This window comes from Sorex fumeus, unplaced genomic scaffold (genome assembly GCF_029834395.1).
Source record: "Sorex fumeus unplaced genomic scaffold, SorFum_2.1 ptg000043l, whole genome shotgun sequence".
In the NCBI taxonomy this organism is placed as follows: Eukaryota; Metazoa; Chordata; class Mammalia; order Eulipotyphla; family Soricidae; genus Sorex; species Sorex fumeus.
The window spans coordinates 31,993,550-32,019,344 of record NW_026606100.1 but is presented as its reverse complement, the minus strand read 5'-3'; the positions used below and the strand labels follow the sequence as shown (position 1 = coordinate 32,019,344).

At 47.8% G+C, this 25,795-nt stretch overlaps 1 protein-coding gene across 2 annotated transcripts; it reads right to left on the bottom strand.

Annotated features, from left to right (window-relative positions):
* Positions 1-8,969: 8,969 nt before the first annotated feature.
* Positions 8,970-25,387, bottom strand: LOC130029870 (arsenite methyltransferase-like). 2 transcript variants are annotated; one of them, XM_056120957.1, is made up of 12 exons: positions 25,351-25,387; positions 25,222-25,262; positions 24,902-25,029; positions 23,777-23,927; positions 22,607-22,743; positions 20,980-21,049; positions 18,877-18,958; positions 16,976-17,107; positions 16,551-16,693; positions 11,999-12,133; positions 9,370-9,485; positions 8,970-9,068 (listed from the first exon to the last, which is right to left on the bottom strand). In XM_056120957.1, coding segments are annotated over exons 1-11 (1,128 nt in total). In that variant the 5' UTR covers positions 25,352-25,387; the 3' UTR covers positions 8,970-9,068; positions 9,370-9,377. The 2 variants fall into 2 exon arrangements, with proteins under 2 accessions (XP_055976932.1, XP_055976931.1); XM_056120956.1 differs by having other exon boundaries at positions 8,976-9,485.
* Positions 25,388-25,795: the final 408 nt, after the last annotated feature.

The window sequence follows — 25,795 nt, the reverse complement described above, 5'->3', positions numbered from 1 at the left end:
AGCCCGGCTCAAACCCGCTTTCCACAAGGCTCCCGTGCGGCCGCCATCTTTCTTTCCAGAGAGGAGCGGGCGGGTCAATTTCTAGTTTTTGAAGGAATGCCCATACTGTTTTCCAAAAAGGTTGGAATTGTTCTTAATTTCTAAAAACTTAATAGTTTTTGAACTGTGTAAACACACAAAAAATAAAAAGGCCGGCGGTCAGGCCGCTTCCCCACTCCAGGAAGGTCGATGGCGATGGTCAGGCGAAGGAAGGAAACGAGGCCAAGCTGGTTGGTCTTAGCAGCCGTTTATTACATGGAAGAGATGTATGTCATGGAGGTCTCAGGAATCCTCAAGCACGTGCGCCCTTGTTCTCTCCGCTTCTGTCCTCCGCCCCATCTTCCCAGGTTCTCTGGTGCACGTGTCCCCCCAGAGAGCCCTGAAATCTCCCTTATATAGATCATAGTACCTCTAAAGGGTGCAATATAATGATGTCATCAAAAGGAGTTACAGAAAGAACGTTGAGGCAGCAAACATACATTGTTTCCTTACATCTGCAGGCCAGTAATCCTGGCATCACCTTTTTACAAGCTACAAGCACTTAGATTAGCACAACAAAGACCAGTCTGCTAGAGCTTGGAATCTACATCTCCAAAATACTGAAATCATTTACTGAAGACAATTTGAAGGGGAGAAAGCAGTCTCATCCAAGCTAGTCAGGACACACAGGAAACTGCTTCTAGGACGTGTTTCTCCTCTCCTTGTCCAACCAACATATAAGCATACATAATATTAATCATTTTGTATGGACACAGTAAGAAATACTTTGAGCTTATAGAATTGCTCTCCTAGGGCCATCTCGATCTCAGACTGCAGTGCTCAGGTCAGATATCTTTCCTATTCCTAGCAGCAGGGCCCTAGTCTCGTTGTTACTTTTGGATCATGACATCATTTGCCTATGATCAAACTCTTAACTTATAGTTAAGAATCGTGGCACCTTGGCCTGGCCCATCACGATGCCAGGGTAGCACATAACTTACCAGCTTGCCCTGGTTCCATCCAGTCCCACGTGGGGACCCTGCCCTTGGGGTGCTAGGAAGTGAGGGCAACTGAGGCTTAAGTTGAGAAGGCAGATGCCCAGGTGGGCTGGAATAATATTCAAAGCCAATCAATTCCTAAGTTACCGAGCATATTAATTAATTGTCTTCCTGTATCTATACAAAAGGACATTGCATTAAAGTAAACTGCTCAAAGACATAAGGAGAGGAGAAAGGCAATATTAACTTACAGTACAGTTTCAGTGTCTAAGAAGGATGAGACCTTACAAATTGGTTGGGGAAGAGAGCATAGAAGTGGTTACAGACTGACAAAGTAATGGGAGTGACTCGGGAGCACTGTGATGAGTGCGATTCCGATAAGGTACTCCAACATCTCCCCCTTTTCTGTTTACGAAACGCCAAAGATTATTAATAGTTCCGACGGGTCATGGATTCAGCATTAACTAGTCTTTTGCGAAAGAGGCAGCATCCTATAACCAGTAGAATGAACATGATTAATAAGGCTATACCAGCACTACCAATAGCATGGGTAATGCTTTGCCACCATGACCTCGGATCAAGGCCCTATAATGCATCCGCAATACCCTGAGCTAAATTCTCATACTGAACACCTGGGAGTTTCTCCTTAAACACTTGAACGATCTCATTCTGAAGGTCGAGAGTGTCCAAAGACATATTTCCCTTCAAGTCCTGCAAATGGTATCTGATTTTTTCCCAAGCATGAGCAGACCCATTATATCTATGGGGAGTGACACAGAAAGAAGAGCTATTCCAGTCACAAAACAGTCCCATCTGTTGCTCTAAGATATCTACTCTCCCCTGGACCCAAAGTAGCATTTGTTGTAAAGTGTCCAATCGTTGTTCAACATCATGGTTGACGGTAGCCTGCATTTTCCAGAGATGGTGAGAGTCGTTTTGCCATGTTTTCACGAAATCATGAGTCTGAATTGAGGTTTGGAAAGCTGTTCCCGCAACAGCAGCAGTAGTCGTCACAGCAATGAGTCCCAGGATAGCCACAATCAGGAGTCCAAGGAATCGTCGGGAACGCCGGAGCAATCGTGTCATAACTTCCGTCAGGAGTCCTTCAGCAGCTTAGCGTTGCCATTCTCTGGTCAGGTTCACTGGCAGCCATGTGTGTGATTTGGCCTTTAATAAAATTATACTCTGGGGAGAATCTGGACTGAGAGGGAAGAATTGAGACAGGTAAATTATGCACAATCACGACAAGAAACCTTCTTATTGACAGGGTCAAAAGAAAGAGTGCCTCGAGCAAACACATAAGGATGCTTGACACACGCCTGCACATGGAAAGAGGAGTTATAACTGATATAATAAGTGAAGTTGAGTTGTTTAGAACCATCTAAGTGTCCATCCCAATAGTGGCCAGGGCTTAGGGCTGCAGCCACCTTCCATAGGTCAGTGTGTTCCGGATAGAGCGTTCCATTACGCATAGCTTGAGGGCGAGGGGGAGCATATCCCCCACCGTGCCATTCCAGCAGTTCCTGGGTCTGGATATGACAGCTTGGAGGAGAACTAAAAAGAGAAGTGATACACCACTTGGCTGCAGGGAGAAAATGGCATCTAGTATAATCTGAAGTCTTTACTTCCTGAATGGTTTAACCTGGCACCATGTAAGGAATAAAGAAACTTACCATTTTACATCTCCTAGTTTCTCTTTAAAAAATTATCAGGTGCCAGAGTGATAGTAGAGTGGGGAGGGCATTTGCCTTGCATATGGCAGATCTGGGTTAGATTTCCAGCACCCCATATAGTCCCCTGAGCCCACCAAGAGTGATCCCTGAGTGCAGAGTAAGCCCTGAGAATCGCCAAGTGTGTCCCCCATTTTTTTTAACAATACAGGAACTTGCCTTGTACTGGCAGAAGCCAGTTTGGTCCCAGGAACTGTATACTGTATATTGTCTCTAACCACCAAACACCACCAGAATTGATCCTGAGTCCAGAGTCTGGACAATGCTATGGATGTCCCCAAACACAATGATCAGACTTGGGCTAGGGAAACAGTTCAAAGGACTAGAGTGTAAATGTGGCATGCCTGAGTGTAACCTTTACATCTGGAGAGGTTCCACCTCCCTCCAAAACATATTTTACCTAACTCTTTTCCTAAGCTGGTTAAGGTTTTACTACATAGTGACTGTGACGTCATCCATATGGGCAAAGTGAGATCAGACACATCTGCTATTCATAGTTTTTCTCATTAGAAAAATATATTTGGTTTAAAAAAATAAAAAATCTACAACCTCAACTACACTCTTCCCCTTTTTGGTTTGGCAACCTTTTGGCCTGTTCGCATGATTTCAGAAGGAGCTTGGTTGAATGAGTAAACATGTAATAAATCAAAAGGTGCTACCAGTTCAGAAGAAAGATGTTCTCCCCAATATTTCTGAAGCCTTTAGACCCCTGGCTGGCCCATGACACTTCTCCTTGGCCCCTTGGGCAGCTGAGCCAGGATGCCTGTTCTGAGCCTTTGGTGCTGGTGGTGCAGTTACAACTACCACTTTCTACCCTTGATCTTGCCAAAATGAAGCTGCAATCTGAGGTACAGTACATCAACATATAAGGCAGGATTTTTCCAACCCATTGGCAATCATCTAATTTTAAATGCCTGCACAGGGAACTCTCGGAGAGCCTGGCAAGCTACTGAGAGTATCTCGCCCGCACGGCAAAGCCTGGCAAGCTACTCGTGACATATTTGATATGCCAAACACAGTAACAATTGTCACAATGGAGATGCTACTGAGCCCGCTGGAGCAAATCGATGAACAACGGGAGGACAGTGACAGTGACAGCACAGGGAACTCGTGGATGGAAATGGCTATGAAGTATGTAAAACAATGCACAGAGCTGATATCTGACATAGAGAATTTGCTTCAGAACCAAAGTAATGTCTTCCAAACACTGCCTCCAGCTATGACCAATGCAGTCCACAGGGATGTCACCTTGTCACCTCCAACAAGGAAAAGGGCTTCTGTCCCTACAACTGTATAGTCCTCGACATCATCTAAGCCTGTGAATCAGAAATTAGGCCTCATACTCCACTCTGGAGTTAGTTCTAAATGGCTTTGTTCACTGTTGCTCTGAGTTCCACCACTAGAACAAATATTTTGAGGCCCAGACAGAGTGGGTATAAAAATTTTTATTGATATTATATTGTTTCAGTCCCATGATACTCCCCGTGACGTATTCGATATGCCAAACACAGTAACAACAAAGTCTCCAATGGAGACGTTACTGGGCCCGCTCGAGCAAATCGATGATCAACGGGAGGGACTTTGTAGGAGTACTGCTATTTATTCAGCCACTGATTAGCTGATTGAATTGTGCATGAACTCCACCTTACTTTTTTATAATTTTATTTATTGAATCACCGTGAGATTATGAGAAACAGCCTCGTTCCTGACGCCCCATTCGCTCTCAACAGAACGACCATCTCCGAGTGCAACAGCTATGTGTACCTAGGTCGAGAAGTCAAAATGACAAATGACCTGCACCCGAGCTGCGCAGGAGGAAGAGAGCGGCTTGGAACGCCTTCAAGAACGTGGAAGAAATAGCTAAGAGGACGAAGAACCTCCGGCTCCGGGCACATCTCTTTGATTCCACTGTTCTTCCTGCATTAACATATGCCTCAGAGACCTGGGCCCTACGCAAACAAGATGAGAACGCTATTCAGGTCTCCCAAAGAAGAATAGAAAGAGCTATGCTTGGAATATCACTTTTCACTCAAATGAGAGAAAGAATCCGGAGTTCTGACATCCGTCGACGATCAAGAATCAGGGACGCTGTCTCATTTGCCAAGGTGTCGAAAATAAGATGGGCTGGTCACGTAATGAGATTTAAAGACGACCGCTGGACTAGAGCTGTTACCGACTGGATTCCACAGGATGTCAAAAGACCGCGTGGCCGCCCACCTACCAGATGGTCAGACTTCTTCGTCAAGATCATGAACGATCGGTTTGAGGCCCTTCATGTTCCCGGAGCGAACAGATGCCATTGGGCTACACTAGCACGCGACAGGGACAAATGGAGACGTTATAGGCGCCCGCTCGAGCAAATTGACGACTAACGGGAAGTTAAGTGATTAAGTGATTAAGTGAATCACCGTGAGAGCAGTTACAAAGCTTTTGGGTCTAAGTCTCAGTTATACAATGAAACACCCGTACCTTCACCAGTGCCCATTCTCCACCACCAAAAACCTCAGTATACCCCCATCCCACACCCTCCCCCTCCCTGAGGGGCAGATGATTTCCACATTACTCTCTCTCTACTTTGATCACATTCAATATTTCAACACCAGACCCACCATTATTATTTGAGATTTTACCCCAACACTCAGATCTGCTGAAAAGGCAACAATAGACAATTTGTGTTCTATTGCTGGTTATGAATAACATATGATGTCGTGTGGCTGCAGTAGGGCCATGTGGTTTTGAAATTCCGAAATTTTAACACTTAAAATCTGGAGGGATTTCTGCCAAAAGCCACTGGGCTTCGAGATCTGCTCCTGAGTCTCTGGGATCATGGCTATTGAGCAGCTTGATGAGGAGCTAGAGAGGCCGTTCGTGGGTGATGACTTGGGGTCTCGTTGGGGTGGGGAGGACAGGCCCGGCTCCCCCACCCGATCCCGTGAGGCCCAACAAGTTTCGTCACATGGGCCCAACTCTGACTGTCCAGACGGCCACCGAGCCACCAGAAGGAAACAGGTGGAGGGGCAGCACCCTTTCCCACCTGGGGTGGGCCGGCGACAGTTACCTACTGCGGGGTCTGGACACATTTCTGCCAAAAGCCGCTGGGTTTCGAGATTTGTTTCTGAGTCTCTGGGATCAAGGCTGTTGAGCATCTTGATGAGGAGCCAGAGAGGTCATTCGTGGGCGATGACTTGGGGTCTCATTGGGGTGGGGAGGACAAGCCCGGCTCCCACACCCGATCCCGTGAGGCCCAACAAGTTTCGTCACGTGGGCCCAAGGCTGACTGTCCAATGGCCTCTGGAGGATGACAGCCTCCAAGTCACCAAGAGGGAGCAGGCGGAGGGACAACACCCTTTCCTCTCTGGGGTGGCCCGGCGACAGTAACGTACTGTGGGGTCCGGATGCATTTCTGCCAAAAGCCACTAGGTTTTAAGATTTGTTTCTGAGTCTCTGGGATCATGGCCGTTAAGCAGCTTGATCAGGGGCCAGAGAGGCCATTCGTGGGAGATGACTTGGGGTCTCGTTGGGGTGGGGAGGACAAGTCCAGCTCCATCCCCATCCTGTGAGACTCTGTGTGTCTTGTCACTGGGGGCCCAAATATGACTATCCAGTGGCCTCAGAAAGAAGGCAGCCACTGGGCCGCCAGGGGGAACAGGCCAAGGCACGAAACCTATTCCCACTTGGGTTGGCCTAGCACCAGTAGCCTACTGCAGAGACCAGAAGCATTTCTACCTAAAGCCGCTGGGTTCCGAGATTCGTTTCTGAGTCTCTGGGATCATGGCCATTAAGCAGTTTAATCAGGAACCAGAGAGGCCTTGCCTCCAATTATATAGCTGAGCCGGAGGTGGTTTGTGGGTGTGTTTCCCACATACCTAACTTTTGGCCGTTTACTTTCTTGGGAAACTTTGTCCCAAGTTTTTGGGGTCTGGCCAAAGGCACAGCAGCAATTTGGGGGTATCTGGAAGTCTGAAGGCGCCATCAGGCTGCTGATGCACTCGCCTCACAGGTACAGATTGACCTGCTGGCGGCACCATACCCCCTGATAAAAGGTATTTTGCCTTGATTCTTTCAAAAAAAATTGGAGAGGTTTAGAAGCTTACATTTTGTTTTTAAATTTTTTAAATTTATTTTTAATTGAATCACAGTGATATACACAGTTACAAGGCTGTTCATGATTGGGTTTCAGTCACACAATATTCCATCTTTCGCCAATGTACATTTCCCACCACTACCGATGTCTCCAGTTTCCCTCACGTCACTGCGACCCCCTATCTCTATAGCAGGCATTCTCTCTCTCTCTCTCTCTCTCTCTCTCTCTCTCGCTCGCTCGCTCGCTCTCGCTCTCGCTCTCTCTCTCTCTCTCTCCTGTCTTTCTTTCCTCTCTCCTCTCTCTCCTCTTTCCTCTCTCCCTCCTTTTTGGTTTGCAATTCAAATATTAAATGTTATCAAGTAGCCGCACGGGAGCCTTGTGGAAAGCAGGTGTGAGCCGGGGCTGGCGGGAGCAGCGGGGACCTAATGGGAAGGGGGGCTTTGTGGGCCGTCCCCCACGCCCCACCGAGGTCGCCAGCTGCCCCCCACGAGCGGCTCTCCGGCACGGCCACGGCCCCGGAGGCACAAGGACTTAGCACAGAGAACCAGCCGCTTGGAGCAGAAAAGCAAAGGGACTTGTGTTAAACCGCGCGCCACCAAGCCTGCCCGGAGGGGAAAGGGCGTTGACCAGCCCGCTCGCTCCTCTCTGGAAAGAAAGATGGCAGCCGCACGGGAGCCTTGTGGAAAGCAGGTGTGAGCCGGGGCTGGCGGGAGCGGCGGGGACCTCATGGGAAGGGGGGCTTTGTGGGCCGTCCCCCATGCCCCACCGAGGTCGCCAGCCGCCCCCCACGAGCGGCTCTCCGGCACGGCCACGACTCCAGGGCACACAAACCAATCTCTTAACTAGCTAACTTTTAATAGAAATTCTTCCAGGGTCAATAAGTAAAATAGCAGAAATTCAAAACCGCGCGGCCGCTATTGCGGCCGCGCGACCTCATTTTATTCTTAAACCAAATTGTAGAAAGCAAATCATTTCACAACGCTGTTTCAGCATGTCTGATTGTGGGGGGTGGGTCGTAAACTCTAAACAATAATTTGGCATCTTCTATCGAAATAATCTATCTAGTCAAAGTAGATAGAGTATTAACTAGAACTCATCTGCCTCACAAGAATTGGGAGGGGTGGGAGGTGGGGGTCTATTGGGGTTCGGGGTTAAAAATGAGTATTGGTAAAGGGAAATATGTTTGGTATCTACATGACTGAGACCTAAACCCGAAAGCTCTGTAACTTTTCCCACAGTGATCCAATAAATAAATAAATTATAAAAAAAAAAAAAAGATCAGCCCATAATTAACCAAGGAAATGCAGGCTAAGGCCATAATTAAAATAAAAATAACTGATATTACCTATTATGAAAGATAGTATATGTACTGAAGATGTGAGAATAAACAGTAAACAAAATTAGGAAAATGATTTGAAATTACATCTACAATCTAAATATTACATTGCAATCTAAATATGCACATTTATAAAGATAAAGTACTTCTAGAAATGCATATATATATATACACACACACACAATTACCAACATATAAAGGGCTGTTCAAAGCATTCTCTTTCGAATCTGCTTTTGATTTATAGGAACCTATACTAGAAGTGTACGAGTAGAATGAGCAAAATTGTGGACTATTATATGGCAAAGAAAAAAGGAACACCCATATGACTATGATAGTACACTGATTTTTTTTAAACTTTAAAAACCTACAGACCACAGGGCTGGAGCAATAGCACAGCGGGTAGCGGGTTTGCCTTGCATGCGGCCGACCAGGGTTCGATTCCCACATCCCATATGGTCCCCTGAGCACCGCCAGGAGTAATTCCTCAGTGCATGAGCCAGGAGTAACCCCTGTGCATCTCCGGGTGTGACTAAAAAAGCAAAAAAAAAAACTGAAAACAAAAAAACCTAAAACCTACACTCCAGTGAAAATGGGAGAAACAGTTTACTAAGAATAAATATCAGTACTGAGAGCTGCAATTGTATACTAATTTTTAAATATATTATTATAAAATGAAAAAAATAAATAAATAAATAAATGTTATCAAGTATATCCCTTTACATACTAATCTTTTATGCAATTCAATTTCACTTTCACCTCAATACACTGTAGCTTCTGAAATTAAAATCAATGGACAGCAGTTATTTGAATTTATTTTTAATTTATTTTATCTCTGTGGATGTTATAGCAATATGGAGCTGAGTCATCAGTGATTATTGTAGTTCTGTTCGTGTGTGCAGCTTCTGTAAAAACAAATTCACAGAATAAACAGAATCCAAAAAAAAAAACCACCAAAGTGTTCCTTTTTTGATCACTAGGTGGCACCAGAACTCTGAATTAATTTAAAAAAAACAAAAAGGAAAACTTGACTAAATTATATTTAGGCCACTTGCTTTAGACCCTTCAATTAATGCCTTCCAAAAGTCTTTCATTTATATTGATCAGTGATCTGGAATACCACAGCCTTGGGCCATTGCTCTAGGGAAGATCAAATTAGGCTTGACAGCTTAGCCCTCTGCCTCCTAACCACTGTCTTCTGATCACCTGGAGTCTCAGCAGCTTGTCTTGGCGCCACAGCAACTGCCGGCCACATTGGCAGAACATCTGGGCTTTTGTTTGTCAGATTCTTCTGCAAGCTTGAATGGGTCCGAGATTAAATCCTGTCAAAAGACAAAGCCAAAGGAATAGACAAGTTAAAGGTGTTTTGAGGTACCTGGACCCTAATATTTCCTTTTGACTGAGGGTGTTGACCTAGAAGAGAGATAGAAGCAATTGTATAATTCCATGGATTCCTAGGACCACCGGTTCTCTCATTATAGAGGTGGACAACTTCCTGGTGATTCTAATCAAATTATTTCTATTCTCAAGATCAATGAAATTTTTTTAAATTTTGTTTTTGGTCTATACCCAGCAGTACCTAGGAGTTACTCCCGGCTCTACACTCAGGACTTACTCCTAGTGGATTCAGGGACTATATGGGTTGCCAGGAATCGAGCCCAGGTTAGTCGCAAACAAATCAAGTACCCTCCCTGCTGTACTGTTATCATTCTGGCCCCACTCAATGACATTTTAAACTTTTGTCTCGAGGCTGGGGTCAAACCCAGTCAAGCATGTACTCCACCACTGAACTAGCCCCCAGATACTTTTGTTGATTTGTTTCAGTTTGGGGGCTACACCCAGCAGTCCTGAGAGGCTACTCCAAGCTCAGTGCTAGGGATACATTCCCAGGGGTGCTTAGGGAAGCATGAGGTGCCTGGGATTGAACCCAAGACTCCCACTTGCAAAGCACGTACCCCAGTCCACTGAGCTATCTCCTAGGCTCTCCCAGAGAAAAGATGCTTTTAAAGTCCTACTGAATCAGAGAAGTTGATTTCACTGTTTTATTTTGTGGGATTCCTACTTATGCAGATGCATTTTGAGGGGGAGGGAATTAGCTACATTCAGCTGTGCTCAGGACTTACTTCTGTCTCTGTGCTCAGGCATAACTCCTGGTAGTGATCAGAGGACCATCTGTGGTGCCAGGGATGGAGCCAACGTCAAAAAAGTTCAGCCATGAACAAGCGCTCTGACCTGTACTATCTCCATGGACACTTAAATGGACTTTTCGCCCTTTTGGAACAGAGATGCTGGAGGGCTGAGATGTTGGCATCCCATTTGGTTCCCCCAGCATCGCCAGGAGTAATTGTTGAGTGCAGAGTCAGGCAGTAACCCCTGAGCATCACTGGGTATAACCCAAAAAAACCAACAAAAAACGGGTACATCCTGCTGTCAGGTCACTATTAGCAATGACTAACATGCCGTGTTGAGATGCCAACAACAGCCCAAGAGATCTCAGTGTAGAGGGAAGGGAAGAAGCTGCAGGAAGGAAGAGGTGAAGAGGAGAAAAACAAGAGGAAAACATAGAAGAAAAATAACAGAAGGACTCTCCCACAAGCCCAGTGACAGTGGAGCTGCTGATGGGCAAGGCAGAGCCTCTCTTTCCTCCAGCGGAGGGCAGGGTGGGTGAGGGCACCCAGCCTTGCACCCAGCTGCCTGCCTGGGTCTCGGGCTTATCACAGAGGCCTTCAGTGATAAAGCTAAGAGGCTCTGCCCCAAAGTGCAGGGCTAGAGTTCTAGGACACACAGCTGTGCATCCTCCTTAACTCCTCCTTCAGTCTCCCAGATACCCACTTCAGAAACTTGGAGCAGAGCTAGACACTGGCACACAGGAAAGAAAGGAAGCCGGGAGATAAGCCAGCTCTCGTTTCCAACCTCAGGCCTCAGCAGGAGCGAGAGGAGCAAAGTGACACGAGAAAACGGCCTTCGAGAAAGAAGCCCCCTTGTTCATGAGCTTCCCGTTTTGAGACTGGCCACCCTGGGAAAACTGGGGTTGGGGAACTTTTCCAGCCTAGTTTGGGGAATCCAACCCTCTGAGGAAAGTTGGGTGTGTACCCCAAACAATAAAATAATAATAAATGATAAATGTATTTAATTTGTATATTTTTTCAAAGCTACCTCTTACTGTTTTCTGTTTTTAAATGCCATTGCGGGAACGGAGAGAGTACAGTGGTTAGGGCACACAGCCTGGCACATAGTCGATCCAGGTTCAACCCCCGGCATCCCATATGGTTACCCAAGCATCTCCAAGAGTAATTTCCTGAGTGCAAAGCCTGCAGTACCCCTGGGCATTGCTGGGTATGGTCCTCCCTCAAACCCTCCCACCTTAAAAAAAAAAACACCATTGAGTGCCAGGGGGTCAGTACAGCATTTGCCTTGCATGTAGCGGACCCAGGTTTGATCTCTGGTCCTACATTTGGTCCCCTGATCCCTCGAGGAGTGAGTGATCCCTGAACAGAGAGGCAGAAGTAAGCCTGAGTACTGCTGGGTGTGGCCCCCAAACCAAAACAATAAAAATGGACTTGGGGACATACTGAAAGTCACAGAATTATTTCTGAGGAAATTCCCCTAGACACATCAGAATTGAAAGGGTAGCAGATGCCCTGAGGTCCACGCAGGAAGCCCTTGGTTAGAAATCTCTGACTGATCAGCATTCAGAAAGTGCAGTGATGAAATTAATTCAAATCCCTTTTTAGATGCAGAGAGGAGAGAAAGGAAGTCACGGTGACTATTGAGCGCAGTGGTGTCAGCTGACTTATTTGCTGTGGCAGCAGCCCGTGTTGAAAGTCACACCAACCTCAGACTGCGGACCACAGCTGCCTCCACACGTTGCTGGCTTCGCTCCCGTCGGTCTGAACTGGAACTCTGGGGCGAATCTCGAATTCTTCAAGGTGGCTGCAGTGTGTCCGTCCACCTCCACCACCTCCCCTGCCTAAGGAACAGGAAGGGGAGGGAGCAAGGTTGGTTCCTTCTATTAGGATTTGCAGTTTGGGGGCCATACCTGGTGGTGCTCAGAGAGGACTCAGGGAACCATGTGGTACAGGAACCAAAGCCCAGCCTCCCACATACAACACATGTGCTCAGCCATTCCACTCGACTCCTTTTGCTTTTTTGTTGTTGTTGTTGTTTGTTTGTTTGTTTTTGCTTTTGGGGTCACACCCAGTGATGCACAGGGGTTACTCCTGGCTTTACACTCAGGAATTACTCCCGGCAGTGCTCGGGGGACCATATGGGATACTGGGAATCGAACCCGGGTCGGCCGCGTCCAAGACAATCACCCTACCCGCTGTGCTATCACTCCAGCCCCTCCTTTTGTTTTTAAAATGGAGGTCACAACCAGAAGTTCAACGTGTCTCTGTGTGCTGGGTAGAGGGAGGGTAGAGAGGAGGAGTAGGAATACCAAATGGTACCAAGCACCAAACTCTCTCCACAGCCCAATTAATTGATTTTGATTTCCATTTTCAAATTATTTTGGTGTTCGGGACACGCCCAGCTGTGTTCAGGGATCCCTCCTAGCCATTCTTAAGGTACTACATGTGGGATGGGCCGCGAGCAAGGCAAGAACTTTAATCCCTGGACTAGCTCCCTACCCCCTTAATTTATGTATTTAAAACTTAAACTTTAGGGGCTGGAGCAATAGCACAGCGGGAAGGGAATTTGCCTTGCACGCGGCCAACCCAGGTTCAATTCCCAGCATCCCATATGGTCCCCTGAGCACTGCCAGGGGTAAATTTCTGAGCACAGAGCCAGGAGTAACCCCTGTGCATTGCCAGGTCTGACGCAAAAAGCAAAAAAAAAAACACTTAAACTTTGGAGTCAGGAAAGAAAATCAATATGCTATTGGAGCCAAAATAAGAAAAGACAAATAGATCCTTCCACCTTCAGGACAAATAATAACCATATAGTCTATTCATTTAGTTCCCAATAAGCAGGAATGTTTATTAAAAGTATGTATAGGAGGGGTTTTTTGTTTGTTTGCTTGTTTTGACCACACCCAAGGGTGCTCAGCACTTACTCCCAGGTCTGTGCTCAGGGATGACTCCAGATGGAGTTGGGGGAACCAAAAGGAGTTCTGGGGAATTGAACCTGAATATGCCGCATGCAAGGCGAGCACCCTACCTACTGGACCATCTCTCCGGTCCTTGTTATAGTAACAGCTATAGAAAGGCTGAAGAACAGGCATCATTGTTCCCTCTCTTACAATGGTACACATTGCACCTATGAGAATTTTGGTCATTCATTCATTTACTCAAATATGGGCTGGAGTCATAGTCCAGAGGGCAGGGTACTTGCCTTGCATGCAGTCAAACCAGGGTCAATCCCCAGCATCCCATATAGTCCCCCGAGCACTCTAGGAGTGATTCCTGAGTGCAGAGCCATGACCACAGTTAGGTGTGGCCCAAAATAGTAAGCAACCAAGTCCGAATTTGAACTCGGATATCAGATTCTAAAGCATGTACATTTTCATATTGATAAAAGCAAAAAAGATGTGAAAGTAACCATTTGTGTCATCATTAAACCCCTTAGTTCCATGGCACACTGTAGCACTGTAGCACTGTCCTTCCATTGTTGATCGATTTGCTCGAGCGGGCCCAGTAACGTCTCCATTGTGAGACTTATTACTGTGTTTGGCATATCGAATACATCACAGGGAGCTTGCCAGGCTTTGCTGAGTGTGCGAGATACTCTCGGTAGCTTGCCGGGCTCCCCAAGAGGGGCAGAATAGAACCCAGCTCGGCCGGGCTGGCTGTGCACAAGGCAAACGCCCTACCGCTGTGCTATCGCTCCAGCCACTAAACAACTGAAATGTGGTTATGTGATACCTATTTTTTTCTATCCTTAGTAATTCCATTAAACTCATGCTTCTGCAGAGCTGGCAATACAGAATGGGAGTCAAAGTAGCTGCCTGACATGAAATTGGCCTGAGTTCCATCCCCAGCACCCTCATAGGACCCCTGTGCACCTCCAAGAGTGATCCCTGAGCACAGAGCCAGGAATAACCCTTGAGCATCAACAGGTGTGGTCCCAAGACAGAAACAAAACACAATACCAAAAATATTAACTGGTGCTTCTCAAAGTACACTACTTGGATATGATCAAAGAATAGTGGTTTAAAAGAGGTGGGGTGAAGAATTGCGGTTATATAGAAGAATGTTTCGTTCCTGAGCTGTACATGCAGAAGGACTTAAGGGTAACACAGCATAATGGAGGCATAAATATAATATACTAACAGTTCAGTCACTTCACTTGATCACTTGACATCCCGTTATTCATCGATTCACTCGAGCGGGCACCAGCAATGTCTCCATTCATCCCTGTCATGTGCTAATGTAGCCCAATGGCCAGGAACACGAAGAGCCTCAAATCGTTCAGGGTCTTGACGAAGAAGTCTGACCATCTCATAGGTGGGGGCCATGTGATCTTTTGACGTCCCGTGGAATCCAGTGGGTAATGGCTCTAGACCAGTGGTCATCTCCAAATCTCATTACGTGTCCAGCCCATCTGATTTTTGACACCTTGGCAAATGAGACAGCTTCCCTGATTCTTGACTATCAACGAAGGTCGGAACTTCAGATTCTTTCTCTCATTTGAGTGAAGCATGATACTCCAAGCATAGCTCTTTCAATTCCTCTTTGGGAGACCCAAATAGCGTTCTCATCATGTTTGTGTAGGGTCCAAGTCTCTGAGGCGTATGTTAATGCAGGAAGAACAGTAGAATCAAAGAGATGTGCCTGGAGCCTGAGGTTCTTCATCCTCTTAGCTATTTCTTCGATGTTCTTGAAGGCGTTCCAAGCCGCTCTCTTTCTCCTGTGCAACTCAGGTGCCAGGTCATTCATCGTGTTGACTTCTCGGCCTAGGTACACATAACTGTTGCATTTGGAGATGTTCGTCCCATTGAGAGTGAATGGAACGTCAGGAACGAGACCATTTCTCATAAACATTGTCTTTGTAAGATTCAGCTGTAGTCCGAACCTTCCACACTCACGGTCTAACTCGACTAGCATTTGTGCCGCTTGGCTGATGTTTGATGTTATAAGAATGATGTCATCAGCGAAGCACAGGTGGTGTAGTTGCCGACCATCTATCTTCACTCCCATTTCTTCCCATTCCAGTTGTCGCATGACGTTCATGAGGGTGGCACTAAAGAGTTTTGGTGAAATAGTATCACCCTGCTGAACCCCTCTCTTGACATCAATGTTCACCTCCCTATAGAATGGTGAGATCCTGGTAGTGAATCCGCAATACAGCTCACGGAGGATCCTGATGTATTGAATTTGAATGCCATGTTTGGCTAGGGCCTCGATAACCACTTCAGTCTCAACAGAATCAAAGGCCTTCTTTAAATCAATGAACATTAGACGACGCGGCATCTTGAACTCCCGAGAAACCTCAATGAGCTTGGTTATCGTGTGGATATGGTCGATTGTGCTAAATCCTTTTCGGAAACCAGCTTGCCTGTATAGTTGTTCTTCATCTAGTGTTCTACTAATCCTATTCAGGATGACTCGAGTGAACAGCTTATAGACGACAGACAGCAAACAGATCAGGTGATAGTTGCCAATGTCATGGATGTCTCCTTCTTGTACAGTAGTACAGTCCTGCTGGTTTTCCATTGGGACGGAACCTTGCATTCAGACATGTAGCGTGTGAAGAGCCGAGCCAGTGTATTGATGAGTACTGACGGCAGGTTCTTCAGGTGTTGAGGTCTGACCTTGTCTAGGCCAGGTGCTGTTCGATTCTTTACCGATGAAATGGCGTGTCGGATTTCAGAAGGGAGAACTTTGAGAATGACATATCCATCCTGCAGAATTTGGTATGTGGTCAGGTGGACGTGGCTATCAAAGAGATCCGAGTAGAAGTCATGGATAATCTTCTCCATTGCCCTTCTGGAAGATGTGATAGATCCATCACGACATCGGAGGGCAGTCATCTTTGTCTTGTAGTGGGCAAAGGACAGGCGGGCTTTGCGAATGCTTTTCCCAGCTCTGCCACATCTGCCCGCACTGCTGCTCTTCTCTCTTTGAGGTCTTCCTTTATTGGTTTTCTGCACTGCTTTGCGAGTTCGGACATTCGCTTGCCGTTGCCTGAGGCTTGTGCCAAGCCACACTGGCAAATGAGCTCGAGAGTTTTCAAAGAGAGTCGTCTTTTTGTGGCTCAGTTTACAGTTCAGTAAAGGTACATAAACACCCATGTACAAACCAGAGAAATAAGAAGCATTGCAAAGTGAAGGCTAAGAGTCCCAGTCTATGGAGTAAGGCTCAAAGTAGAAAGAAGGACACAAGTCAGGCTGGTGATGTGGGATGGGAGGAAAAGGAGGAGAGACAGAGGTCCTGGAAATTCTTTCTTACCTTAAATGTGAAATTTGCATCAAAGATTAGTTCCTTTTCATGCCCCTTGATTCCACCGTTGTAAATCACTTGGCATCTCTGCATTGCTTCTGTCTTTGGCAGTTTGAAGAGACGGTATGTCGCAGAGACAAAACGACAGTCACCTGAAAACAAAATTTAGTCAAGAATCCTGCACTTCCTCTGCTGTGGGCCTACTCAGTGACCAAGAGTGCTGGCAACGTAGAGATGGCTCGCACAGGCAGCAACTGCTTTAGCTCTATTAAGTGATTAACTTTAAAGAGTTTCATTAAGTCCCAGATCTGAGAGGTTGCCACTAAACAGAACCAAACCACGATTTCCAGGGGACAGGAAGCTCAGAGTCAGTCGCTCAGTAGACCCTCACTGGTCTCTGAATACAAGCAGTCCCATCGCCAATTATGGCTTACCAACCACGCTTTCCAGTTCCTTGTTTTGAATTGTAATAATACTGGCAGTGACCAGACGTGGAGGGCAGAATCCAACTTTTTGGGCAAGGATGGCAAGGTCCTTCCAGTACAAAGCACCACCCAAGCACTCTCCTGAAAGAAAAAAAGGAAAAAGAAAAAGAAATAAAAAAACATGGGTTCATGCCCAATTCAATCAGCTTAATCAATGGCCGAATAGATAGCAGTACTCCCACATGAAAAAAAAGAAGGAAAAAAAAACACGGGCTGGGTATTAGCTCACACATCACAGCATCTGCCTGGCATATGCAAGCCCCCAAGTTTGATCCCTGGTACCGGGCCACTCCCTGTCCCCCACACTACCAACTGTGGCCCCTATTTATTTTGGCTTGGGGGACATATCTGGTGGTCCTCAAGGGTTACTCCCAGCTCTGTGTTTGAGAGCTGCTCCTGGTGATCCTCAGGGGACCCTGTGGTGCCAGAGATTGAACCGAGGTCTTCCAAAAGCAAAGCCTGCATTCCCTCTGATCCCTCTCTCTGGGCCTGGGGCCTCTATTCAAAACAAAACCAGAACATTGGTCCAAGAAAGAGAAGAACCTTGGTGTATCCCTGAGATCTAGAAAGTTACAATTAAACCATAGGCCAAGATATGACTTGGTTCACATGTGAGGTCCTGGGATTAGTCCTTAGCACCAAAATCAATAGACAAATAATAATCAATAAAACTAGATAAGCCAGCAAATAGCCCACAGGAAACATTCTTTTGTTTTGGGGCCACATCTAGCAGTGCTCAGGAGTTCCTCCTAGCTCTGTACTCAGAAATTACTCCTGGCAGAACTCAAGGGGACCATTTGGGTTGCTGGGGAATTGAACTCAGGTCAACCATATGCAAGGTCATTGCCCTACCTGCTCTGCTATTTCTCCAGCCCCTCCGTAGAAAACATTTTCACAATAGCTATGAAGGTATCACTTTCACCTAACTGTGATCATAATATTCAGGCAGTTTTGAGGCACACAGAGAAAAGCACTGTTATGTTAGTAAACGGGAAAAAGAAACACACACCCACAAAACTATCCCTTAGCTCAGATTAATCTCACAATGATCTGCTCTTGGACACTCCTACTCATGTTCATGAGCATTTTATAGTTTTTTGATTTCTTTTTATTCCCGTTTTTTGGGGGTTGGGGTGTTATATTGTTCTTTGAGGGGAGGAGGCCACACCTGGTATTGCTCAGGGGTTACATCTGGCTCTGCATTCAGGTTATATCTGGCTCTGCATTCAGAAATCTTGCAGGCATTACCCTACATGCTAAATTTGATCCCTTGCACCACCAAAATATATGTGATTTCTGGCGCAGTGCACCTAATGTGTGTAACCTCCAGCTCACAGTGAAAATCAAGACACCTGCAAGAGTCGCACTGCAACCAGGACAGCTTTTCTTTCTTTCTTTCTTTCTTTCAACTAAACTTTCTCTCCTTATAAAAAAAAAGAATATAAATAAAAATGCATGTAAAAAAAAACAACAACACCTTCTCTCCTTGCCTTTCTAAATTGTTCTTGCATTGACCAGGGATTACACAAACACACACAGGCACGCACGCACGCACACACGCAAGCATACTCATACATGCACACACACACAAACACACACACAAACTTTCTTGGGGCTGTTTTATTATGCTCCTGTGGCTGCCATTTTATTATGCACACTTCACAGATTAGAGAACAATAATTCAAAATGATGTATTCCATAGGCCGAGGTCATCCAGTTTGGAGTGCCCAGGAAGGCACGGGAACCTCCAGACCTCGCCCTGGGGTGCCCCTCCCCACCAAGGGCAGCGGAATGGAGCCATTGCATGAGTGAGTCACAGCCTTGCAACCAAACCACATGAACAGACCTACCCCATAGCACTTTGTGGGTCCTGATGTTCTCCGGCAAGTCAAGGCTGGCGTAGACATCACTGAAATAGAGCTCCCCACCGGGCTGCAATGCAGACGGACAGAGTTAGACTCTGCATGAATAAAGGGACAAACACAGATGCTGTGCTGCAGCTGAGCAAAGTGTAACGACGACCCAACAGGGAGCGAGGCAGCCTGTCCCCCTGTCAGAGCAGATGAAGAGGAGGAAGAGCATTGAAGAGCTGAGGGGTTAAGGCATTTGACTTGCTCATGGCTGGCTGAGGTGTACCACCAAAGAAGTGATCCCTGAGCACAGAACCAGGAGTAAGCCCTGAGCACTGCTGGGTGTCAGTCAAAAAAGAGAAAACAAAGCAAACCAACAAGCAACAACAGAAAAACAGAAATAAGAAATTTCTAATACAACCACATCAAAGTAGAACAAAGATAGAAAAGAAACAGTTGCTGAAGCCCTGAGCCGCCAGGCAGGCAGGTAAGTCAGATCTCAGAAGGGAAACTCCTAGGGGCTGGAAGTGGATCGGTGAGGTAAAGTGACTAATGGTTCCTCTGAGACTGAATGGTACTTGGCTTTAAGAGGAGGAAGAGGATCTTTAAAGCTGGGGGCAGGAGAGCGGCGGAGGCTAGTGCCTGCTTTACAGGCATAAAGTGAGGAGTTTGAACCCCGCCATCACTGCACCAGCACCACTAGTGTGCGACCAACCCCTTCCCATCATCTCAACACCCACACAACAAAGGAGGAAGTAATAACATTAAAGCAAAGTAATTACATTAAAAATTGAAAGCAAATTGGGTTTCCAAATCTTTCACGACTCTGACATTAAGGGTTATGTTTTGGGTTTTGGGTCACACCCAGTGATGCTGAGGGTGTGAACTTTCAGCTCTGTGCTCAGAGATCCCTCCTGGTGGGCTCTGAGGACCATATGAGATGCTGGCATTGAACCCAGGTCACCTGTGCACTATGCTGCCCTAATTCTCTGGCCCCTGAGGTATATGTTTTTAATAAAACAACTTTTGAGTGTGTCTCCTTAGTTTACGTTTATTTTTGGTAGGGACCACTCCTGGTGGTGTTTGGAGGATCACGCAGCACTTGGATTTGAATCTGGGATTTCTGCAGGCAAAGCATGTGCTCCAGCCCTTTGCATCATCTCTCTAGTAAATATGTTTCCTACATAAAGAACTATTGTGGGGCTGGCGCGATAGCACAGCGGGAAGGGCGTTTGCCATACATGCAGCCCACCCAAGTTCGATTCCCAGCATCCCATATGGTCCCCTGAGCACCGAAAGGAGTAATTCCTGAGTGCAGAGCCAGGAGTAACCCCTGAGCATTGCTGGGTGTGCCCCGAAAAGGTAAAAAAAAAATAAAGAACTATTGTAAAGGGGCTGGTAGAGGGGCTGGAGAGACTGCAGAACGGGTTTGGCATTTGCCTTTCATGAGGAAGGTAGGAAGGAAGGAAGGAAGGAAGGAAGGAAGGAAGGAAGGAAGGAAGGAAGGAGCAGCCGTGTGGAACAGGAGCTGGAAATGTGCACTCACAGTGTTTGGTGTCAAGAGTTTATTCATCAGTGCAGCTCAACAGGCTGCAACTCAGGCCTTACATGTGGGAGGGACAGGTATCCCGAAGTGGTCCAGGAGCAACCACCCGGCACTCCAAGAAGACCCTGAGCATTAGTGGGGGTGGTCCCAGAACAACAAAAGCAGAAGCTGTTATCAGCCTAGAGCTTTCTCCAGCCCTGTGGAAGCTATACTGGGAGCACTAAATTATGAGCCAATAAAACAAAGGCTTTAGATATATTCAATGATAATCCCGATTTTTGACACAGTAAGCTAAAGGGAAAAAAAGAAAGAAAAGGAATCTGTAACTGGGCTGTTGTTTGCTTCTGTTGTTTAATGTCGGGCTGCTGCTCAGAGTCCCAGGTAGTGCCAGGTGGCCTCGCGCTCCAGCCCTTAGCGTGATCCCCGCCCGGGGTGGGTTTCAACTCAGCAGTTAAATCAAGGGTGCAGGCGCTTAGCTCAAGCGCTAGAACATCAGAGTTGGGCCTGTTTGTCCAGGACCATTTTTAAGAACCATTGACCCCCCAAGTCCTCCTTACCTTGAGCACTCGATACACCTCCCGCAGCACTTGTTCTTTATCAGGCGAAAGGTTAACGACACAATTTGATCTTAAAAAGGCCAAAGGTGAGGCCAGATGGATAAAAGCAAGTAAGGCAATTGTCTTGCACAGGAGCAACCTGCACCCCAGCACCCCAAATGCTGTCCCAAGTCCTGTTAGGAGTGAGCCCTGAGTGCAAAGTCAGGATAAGCCCTGAGTAGAGCCTCGTGAGTCCCATATCAAAAAAAGAAAAGACCACAGGACATGTCAAGCCCATCTGTGCATCACCCCAACATTTTCTGCTCCTTCCAGATCCTAAAGATGGCACCCACCACTTTACAAAGCCACCTCTTGCTACCTGGTCCCCAGCCTCAGCTTTTTCCCAGAGGGGAAGGGGGGAGCAGAGAATCTAATATCTCAATACACGGTAGCAAGTGCAAAAAAAGTCATCAGGTATTATTCTTTCTACCCAGGTGAGCCCCATGTCACAAAAGGCCATGTGCAAACTGAAGGCACAGGTGAGTGGCTAAGTTCCACTTCTGTAAGGCTGTCATGTGGTGGCGGATGGAAAATGGGAGCAAAAGAAAGACAAAACGTGAAAAAAAGATACAAAAAATACCATGCTGGGGGACAGCCAACCCGGGTTTGATGACCGGCACCCCATTTGGTGCCCTGAGCCTGCCAGGGGTGATCTCCTGGTGCAGAGCCAGGTGTGGCACCAAAACCAAATAAATCAATGAAGGAGCAACAGGGAATAGTTGTGTTTTTTGTGGGTTTTTTTTTTCTTTTTGGGTCCACCTGGCGATGCACAAGGGTTACTCCTGGCTCTGCACTCAGGAATTACCCCTGGCAGTGCTCAGCGAACCATATGGGATTCTGGGAATCAAACCCGGGTCGGCCACATGCAAGGCAAACACCCTACCCACTGTGCTATTGCTCCAGCCCGTGTTTTTTTTTTTTTTTTAATGTCATGCTGGAATCAGAGTAATAGTATAGCAAGCAGGGAGCTTGCTTTGCATGCAGCCAACCTGGGCTCGATCCCGTAGTAAGCGCAGAGCCAGGAGTTACTCCTGAGATCACCTGGTGTGGACACCCCCAAAATAAATATCATGCTGGAGGGCGGATAGTACAGCAGGTAAGGCCCTTGCCTCAATCACAGGTGACATGGGTTCAATTCCCAGCACCCCATACCAAACCCTGAACCCCGCCTGAAGTGATCCTTGACCACAAGCCAGGAGAAAGGCCTTAGCACTGCCAGATGTGGGAAAAAAAATCATGCTGGTCCATTGGACTCCCTGGTTTATATTAAGTTTAAAATAAGTTCCCTGGTTTTTCCACTCTGGAGAAACCCACATTCTCTCATGAACATCTCTCTCTCTCTCTCTCTCTCTCTCTCTCTCTCTCTCTCAAAAATAATTTACTTCGCTAAAAATGATAGTTAATTAAATTCAGCAAGTTTCCCCTTGGCCCACTGTGTTCTCCAGCACTACAGTGCTCACCAGCCCCCTCCCATAGCTTCCTGTCAAGTTTAGTTTTCACACCCTTGATGAGGCAATTCAGCAAAAAGTGGTGATGTCTGTGTGTCCAGTGAAAGTGGACTGATACCCACATCAGGATCAATACCTACACCACAATGTCATGACTGTCCGCGTCGATTCCAGCCTCCCCCAGCTTCTCTATGTAGCCAAGAACAAAAGTCACGTTGGGAGTCCGGAAGCCATATTTTTCCATGTGGTAGTCAACGTATTTCTTAGCCGATTCGACCTAAATGAAGAAAAACTGAGCTCATCATCAACATCTTAAAAATACACTATTGGGGGGCTGGAGTGATAGTACCTTGGGTAGGGCTCTTGCCTAGCACAGAGATGACTGGGGTTTGATCCCCGCTTACCCCACATGGTCCCCCCAAGCCCTGCCAGGACTGATTCCTGAGCAGAGACAGGAGTGAGCCCTGAGTATGACCCAAAACCAAAACCAAAAAACACTATTGGGCGCAGTGGGTGGGGCAATCTTGGGGGAGTTGGGGGTGGGGTCAGATCCTGCAGTACTCAGGGAAGTCTCTTGGCTCTGTGCTCAGGGGTCACCCCTGGCAGTGTTTGGGGAACTATAAGAAGTGCCAGGGATCAAACTGAGGTTTTCCACATTCAAGACAAATGCCTTAACGCCTGTACTCTCTGGCCCCCAATATACACTACCTTTTCCCTATAATATTCTCTATTGTAAATGGAATATACTTCCCCCAGTTCTTTCCGGGTGGAATCGTAGCAGTTTTTTTACTCTGGGCATATGGGATTTATTACAACCCTTGCCCACACACACTGAGACCAAGTTCCCTGCTTGATACTTGGAATTTGCCTGATTTTCTTGGAACTTGTCCAAGAGAGCTCCAAACAGTTCCTCTTTGGATCTTCATATATCAGAGTAAACCTGCCTCTAGGTTCACCCAAAGAACGACTAACTGGGGGCTGGAGCAATAGCACAGCGGGTAGGGCGTTTCCCTTGCACGTGGCCAACTCAAGTTCGATACCCAGCATCCCATATGGCCCCTGAGCACCACCAGGAGTAATTCCTGAGTGCACAGCCAGGAGTAAACCCTGTGCATCACTGGGTATGACCCAAAAAGCAAAACAAAACAAAACAAACTAACTGTCCAAGTTCTCTGCCTCGAGGACAGGGAACATCAGTGGAACCAATGAGTAATCAGAAAGAGCAACTCTCATAAATTATCCTGAGTCAGAGCAGAAACAACTGTATCTACAGATGAAAGTGAGCTGCAGGGAATGCTTTCTTGCCTCACCTGGCCTTCGGTCATATCGATTCCAGTGACATGTCCCTTCTCACCAACCAGCTGGCTAAGGGCATAGCAATCTCTGCCACTTCCACTACCCAGGTCCAGAATCCAGCAGTTTTCCAAATGCTCAGGCAGAACCAGACCACAGCCATAATACCTGAGGAAGCAAGAACACAGAGCTACATTTCTTTTCCCCACAAGAGACAACCTACAAGGCGTAGAATCACCAAGTTTTGTTTGTTTGCTTCGTTTCTAAACAAACAAATCGCCTGGTGGTGCTCAGTGCTTGGAGACCAGTCCTGGCAGTGCTCGGGGGACCTTGCCGAGCTGGGGACCTCAGGCCTGCTGTATGCAACGTGGCAGTAAGTTGCAGCCCCTGCGCCATCTCAGTCTCGGACCACCAAACCTTAGGTATCTTCCCTCCTCCCCATAGACCATTAATTTCTCTTCACTTGATTCATTTCCCCTTTAAACCAAAGGCTGCCTGAGTGCGGAGCCAAGAGCAGCGGGAAAATGAAAAACGAAACAAAAAATCATCAGCTGATAAATCCTGAAGAAGAGAACATCAAGCTAGTCAGTGTTGCTCTGAAGAGTGAGTGTAGTAGAGTGGGTATGTGTTCGTGGGGGAGGGGTGGTGAGAGCACTGTTTGGGAGGCAGGCTACTCTCATCAGAGTTGAGGGCCAGGCTCCAGTTCTGGGTTCCTTAAATGCAAAGCATGACCCTGCCTTCAGAGCCATCTCTCAGCCCTTCTTTGAAAGTGGTGTGTGTGTGTGTGTGTGTGTGTGTGTGTGTGCGCGCGCGCGCGCCCCCATTTTTTGTTGGTCATATCGCCTGGTGCTGCTCAGGGATTACTCCCGGCTCTATCCTTAGAAATGACTTCTGGTGCTCAGGGGACAATCTGGAACAATCTGGAATGCTGGGGATCAAACCCTGGCTGGCTGCGGGCCAGATCAGGGCCCTACCCGCTGTATACTCTCTCCAGCCCCTTCATCCAGGCTGAAGTGCTAAAGTTAGGTCAGGGCTGTGCCAGGTGTCTGCTGGGAGAGCCAGGGCACACCACTGGGTGGAGGCCCGGCAGCACTTCGGCGGCGGTGACGGCGGCGGCGGCTCTTCCAAGACAGGCGACTAACCTCAAGGTTACTTCCTCGTGCACATTCTGCAGCGCTTCTCGGATGTGCTTGGGCACCGGCCTGGCCGGGGTGACGCACGCGTTGGTCTGGAGATCCGCTGACTTCTTCAGCACCTTCCCGTAGTACGTCTGAGCCAGGGGTCGAGGCCAGGGAGTGGGGGGAGGGACAAGCCGGCGTCAGAAGCCTGCGGCCGGGCGCGGCCCCGCCCGGGCCCTGTCTGCGACCTCCGTCCCTGCGCCCCCGAGGGGTGGACAGAGTGTGGGGAGTGAGGGGGGCCAGCCCCGGCCCCCGCCCCCCATCCGAGGGTTACCGGCGCTCACCTTCACGGAATTCAGGATCTCGGCGTCTCGAGGGGCAGCCACTGCGGGGCAGGGGGACAAGGGGCAGGAAGGTGAGGGTTGAGCTGGGACTGGGGCCCGGGCGGCGGGGTGAGGGGGGCGCATACTTACTCTCCGCGTCCTTCGCCTTTCCCGCACTGGGACCCAATGGTGCTTATAGCGCCCGAAGCCCCGCCCGCGGCGGTGGCCAGACCCCTCCCCCCCACCGCGGCTGGCTTGCGGGCGCGGCTCGGCGGTGCCCATCGCCAGGTCCGCGCTACCCGCTACCCCCCCACACACAAACCCCACCTTGGTTCTGCTTCCGAGGAATCCCCAGGTCCAGCGCCTTTGGCCCGCCGGTTGTGGGATGCGTTTGACGAGCCCTGAAACTCGCCCTCTCCCAGGGCAAAGGGTTGTGCGTTCAAGACTCCCTCACCACCGTGCACGCTTGGCACGGGGTCCTGGACCCCCCCAAAGTGACTTCGAGGCCCCCAGCCGCCAACTGCCCTCCTTCCGGCCCTGCTGGCATAGCTCGGCAACATCCCGAAGAATCCGACGTGGCCTTTCTGGGTCTGCT

What these genes read in the sequence shown, in the direction of transcription:
- LOC130029870 (XM_056120957.1), bottom strand. An exon ending in GACAGTCATGACATTGTGGT is followed by an intron (nt 21,050 to 22,606) that starts GTAGGTATTGAT and finishes GGCCTTTTTAAG; the next exon opens with ATCAAATTGTGTCGTTAACC. An exon ending in ATGCAAATTTCACATTTAAG is followed by an intron (nt 12,134 to 16,550) that starts GTAAGAAAGAAT and finishes CCTGTTCCTTAG; the next exon opens with GCAGGGGAGGTGGTGGAGGT.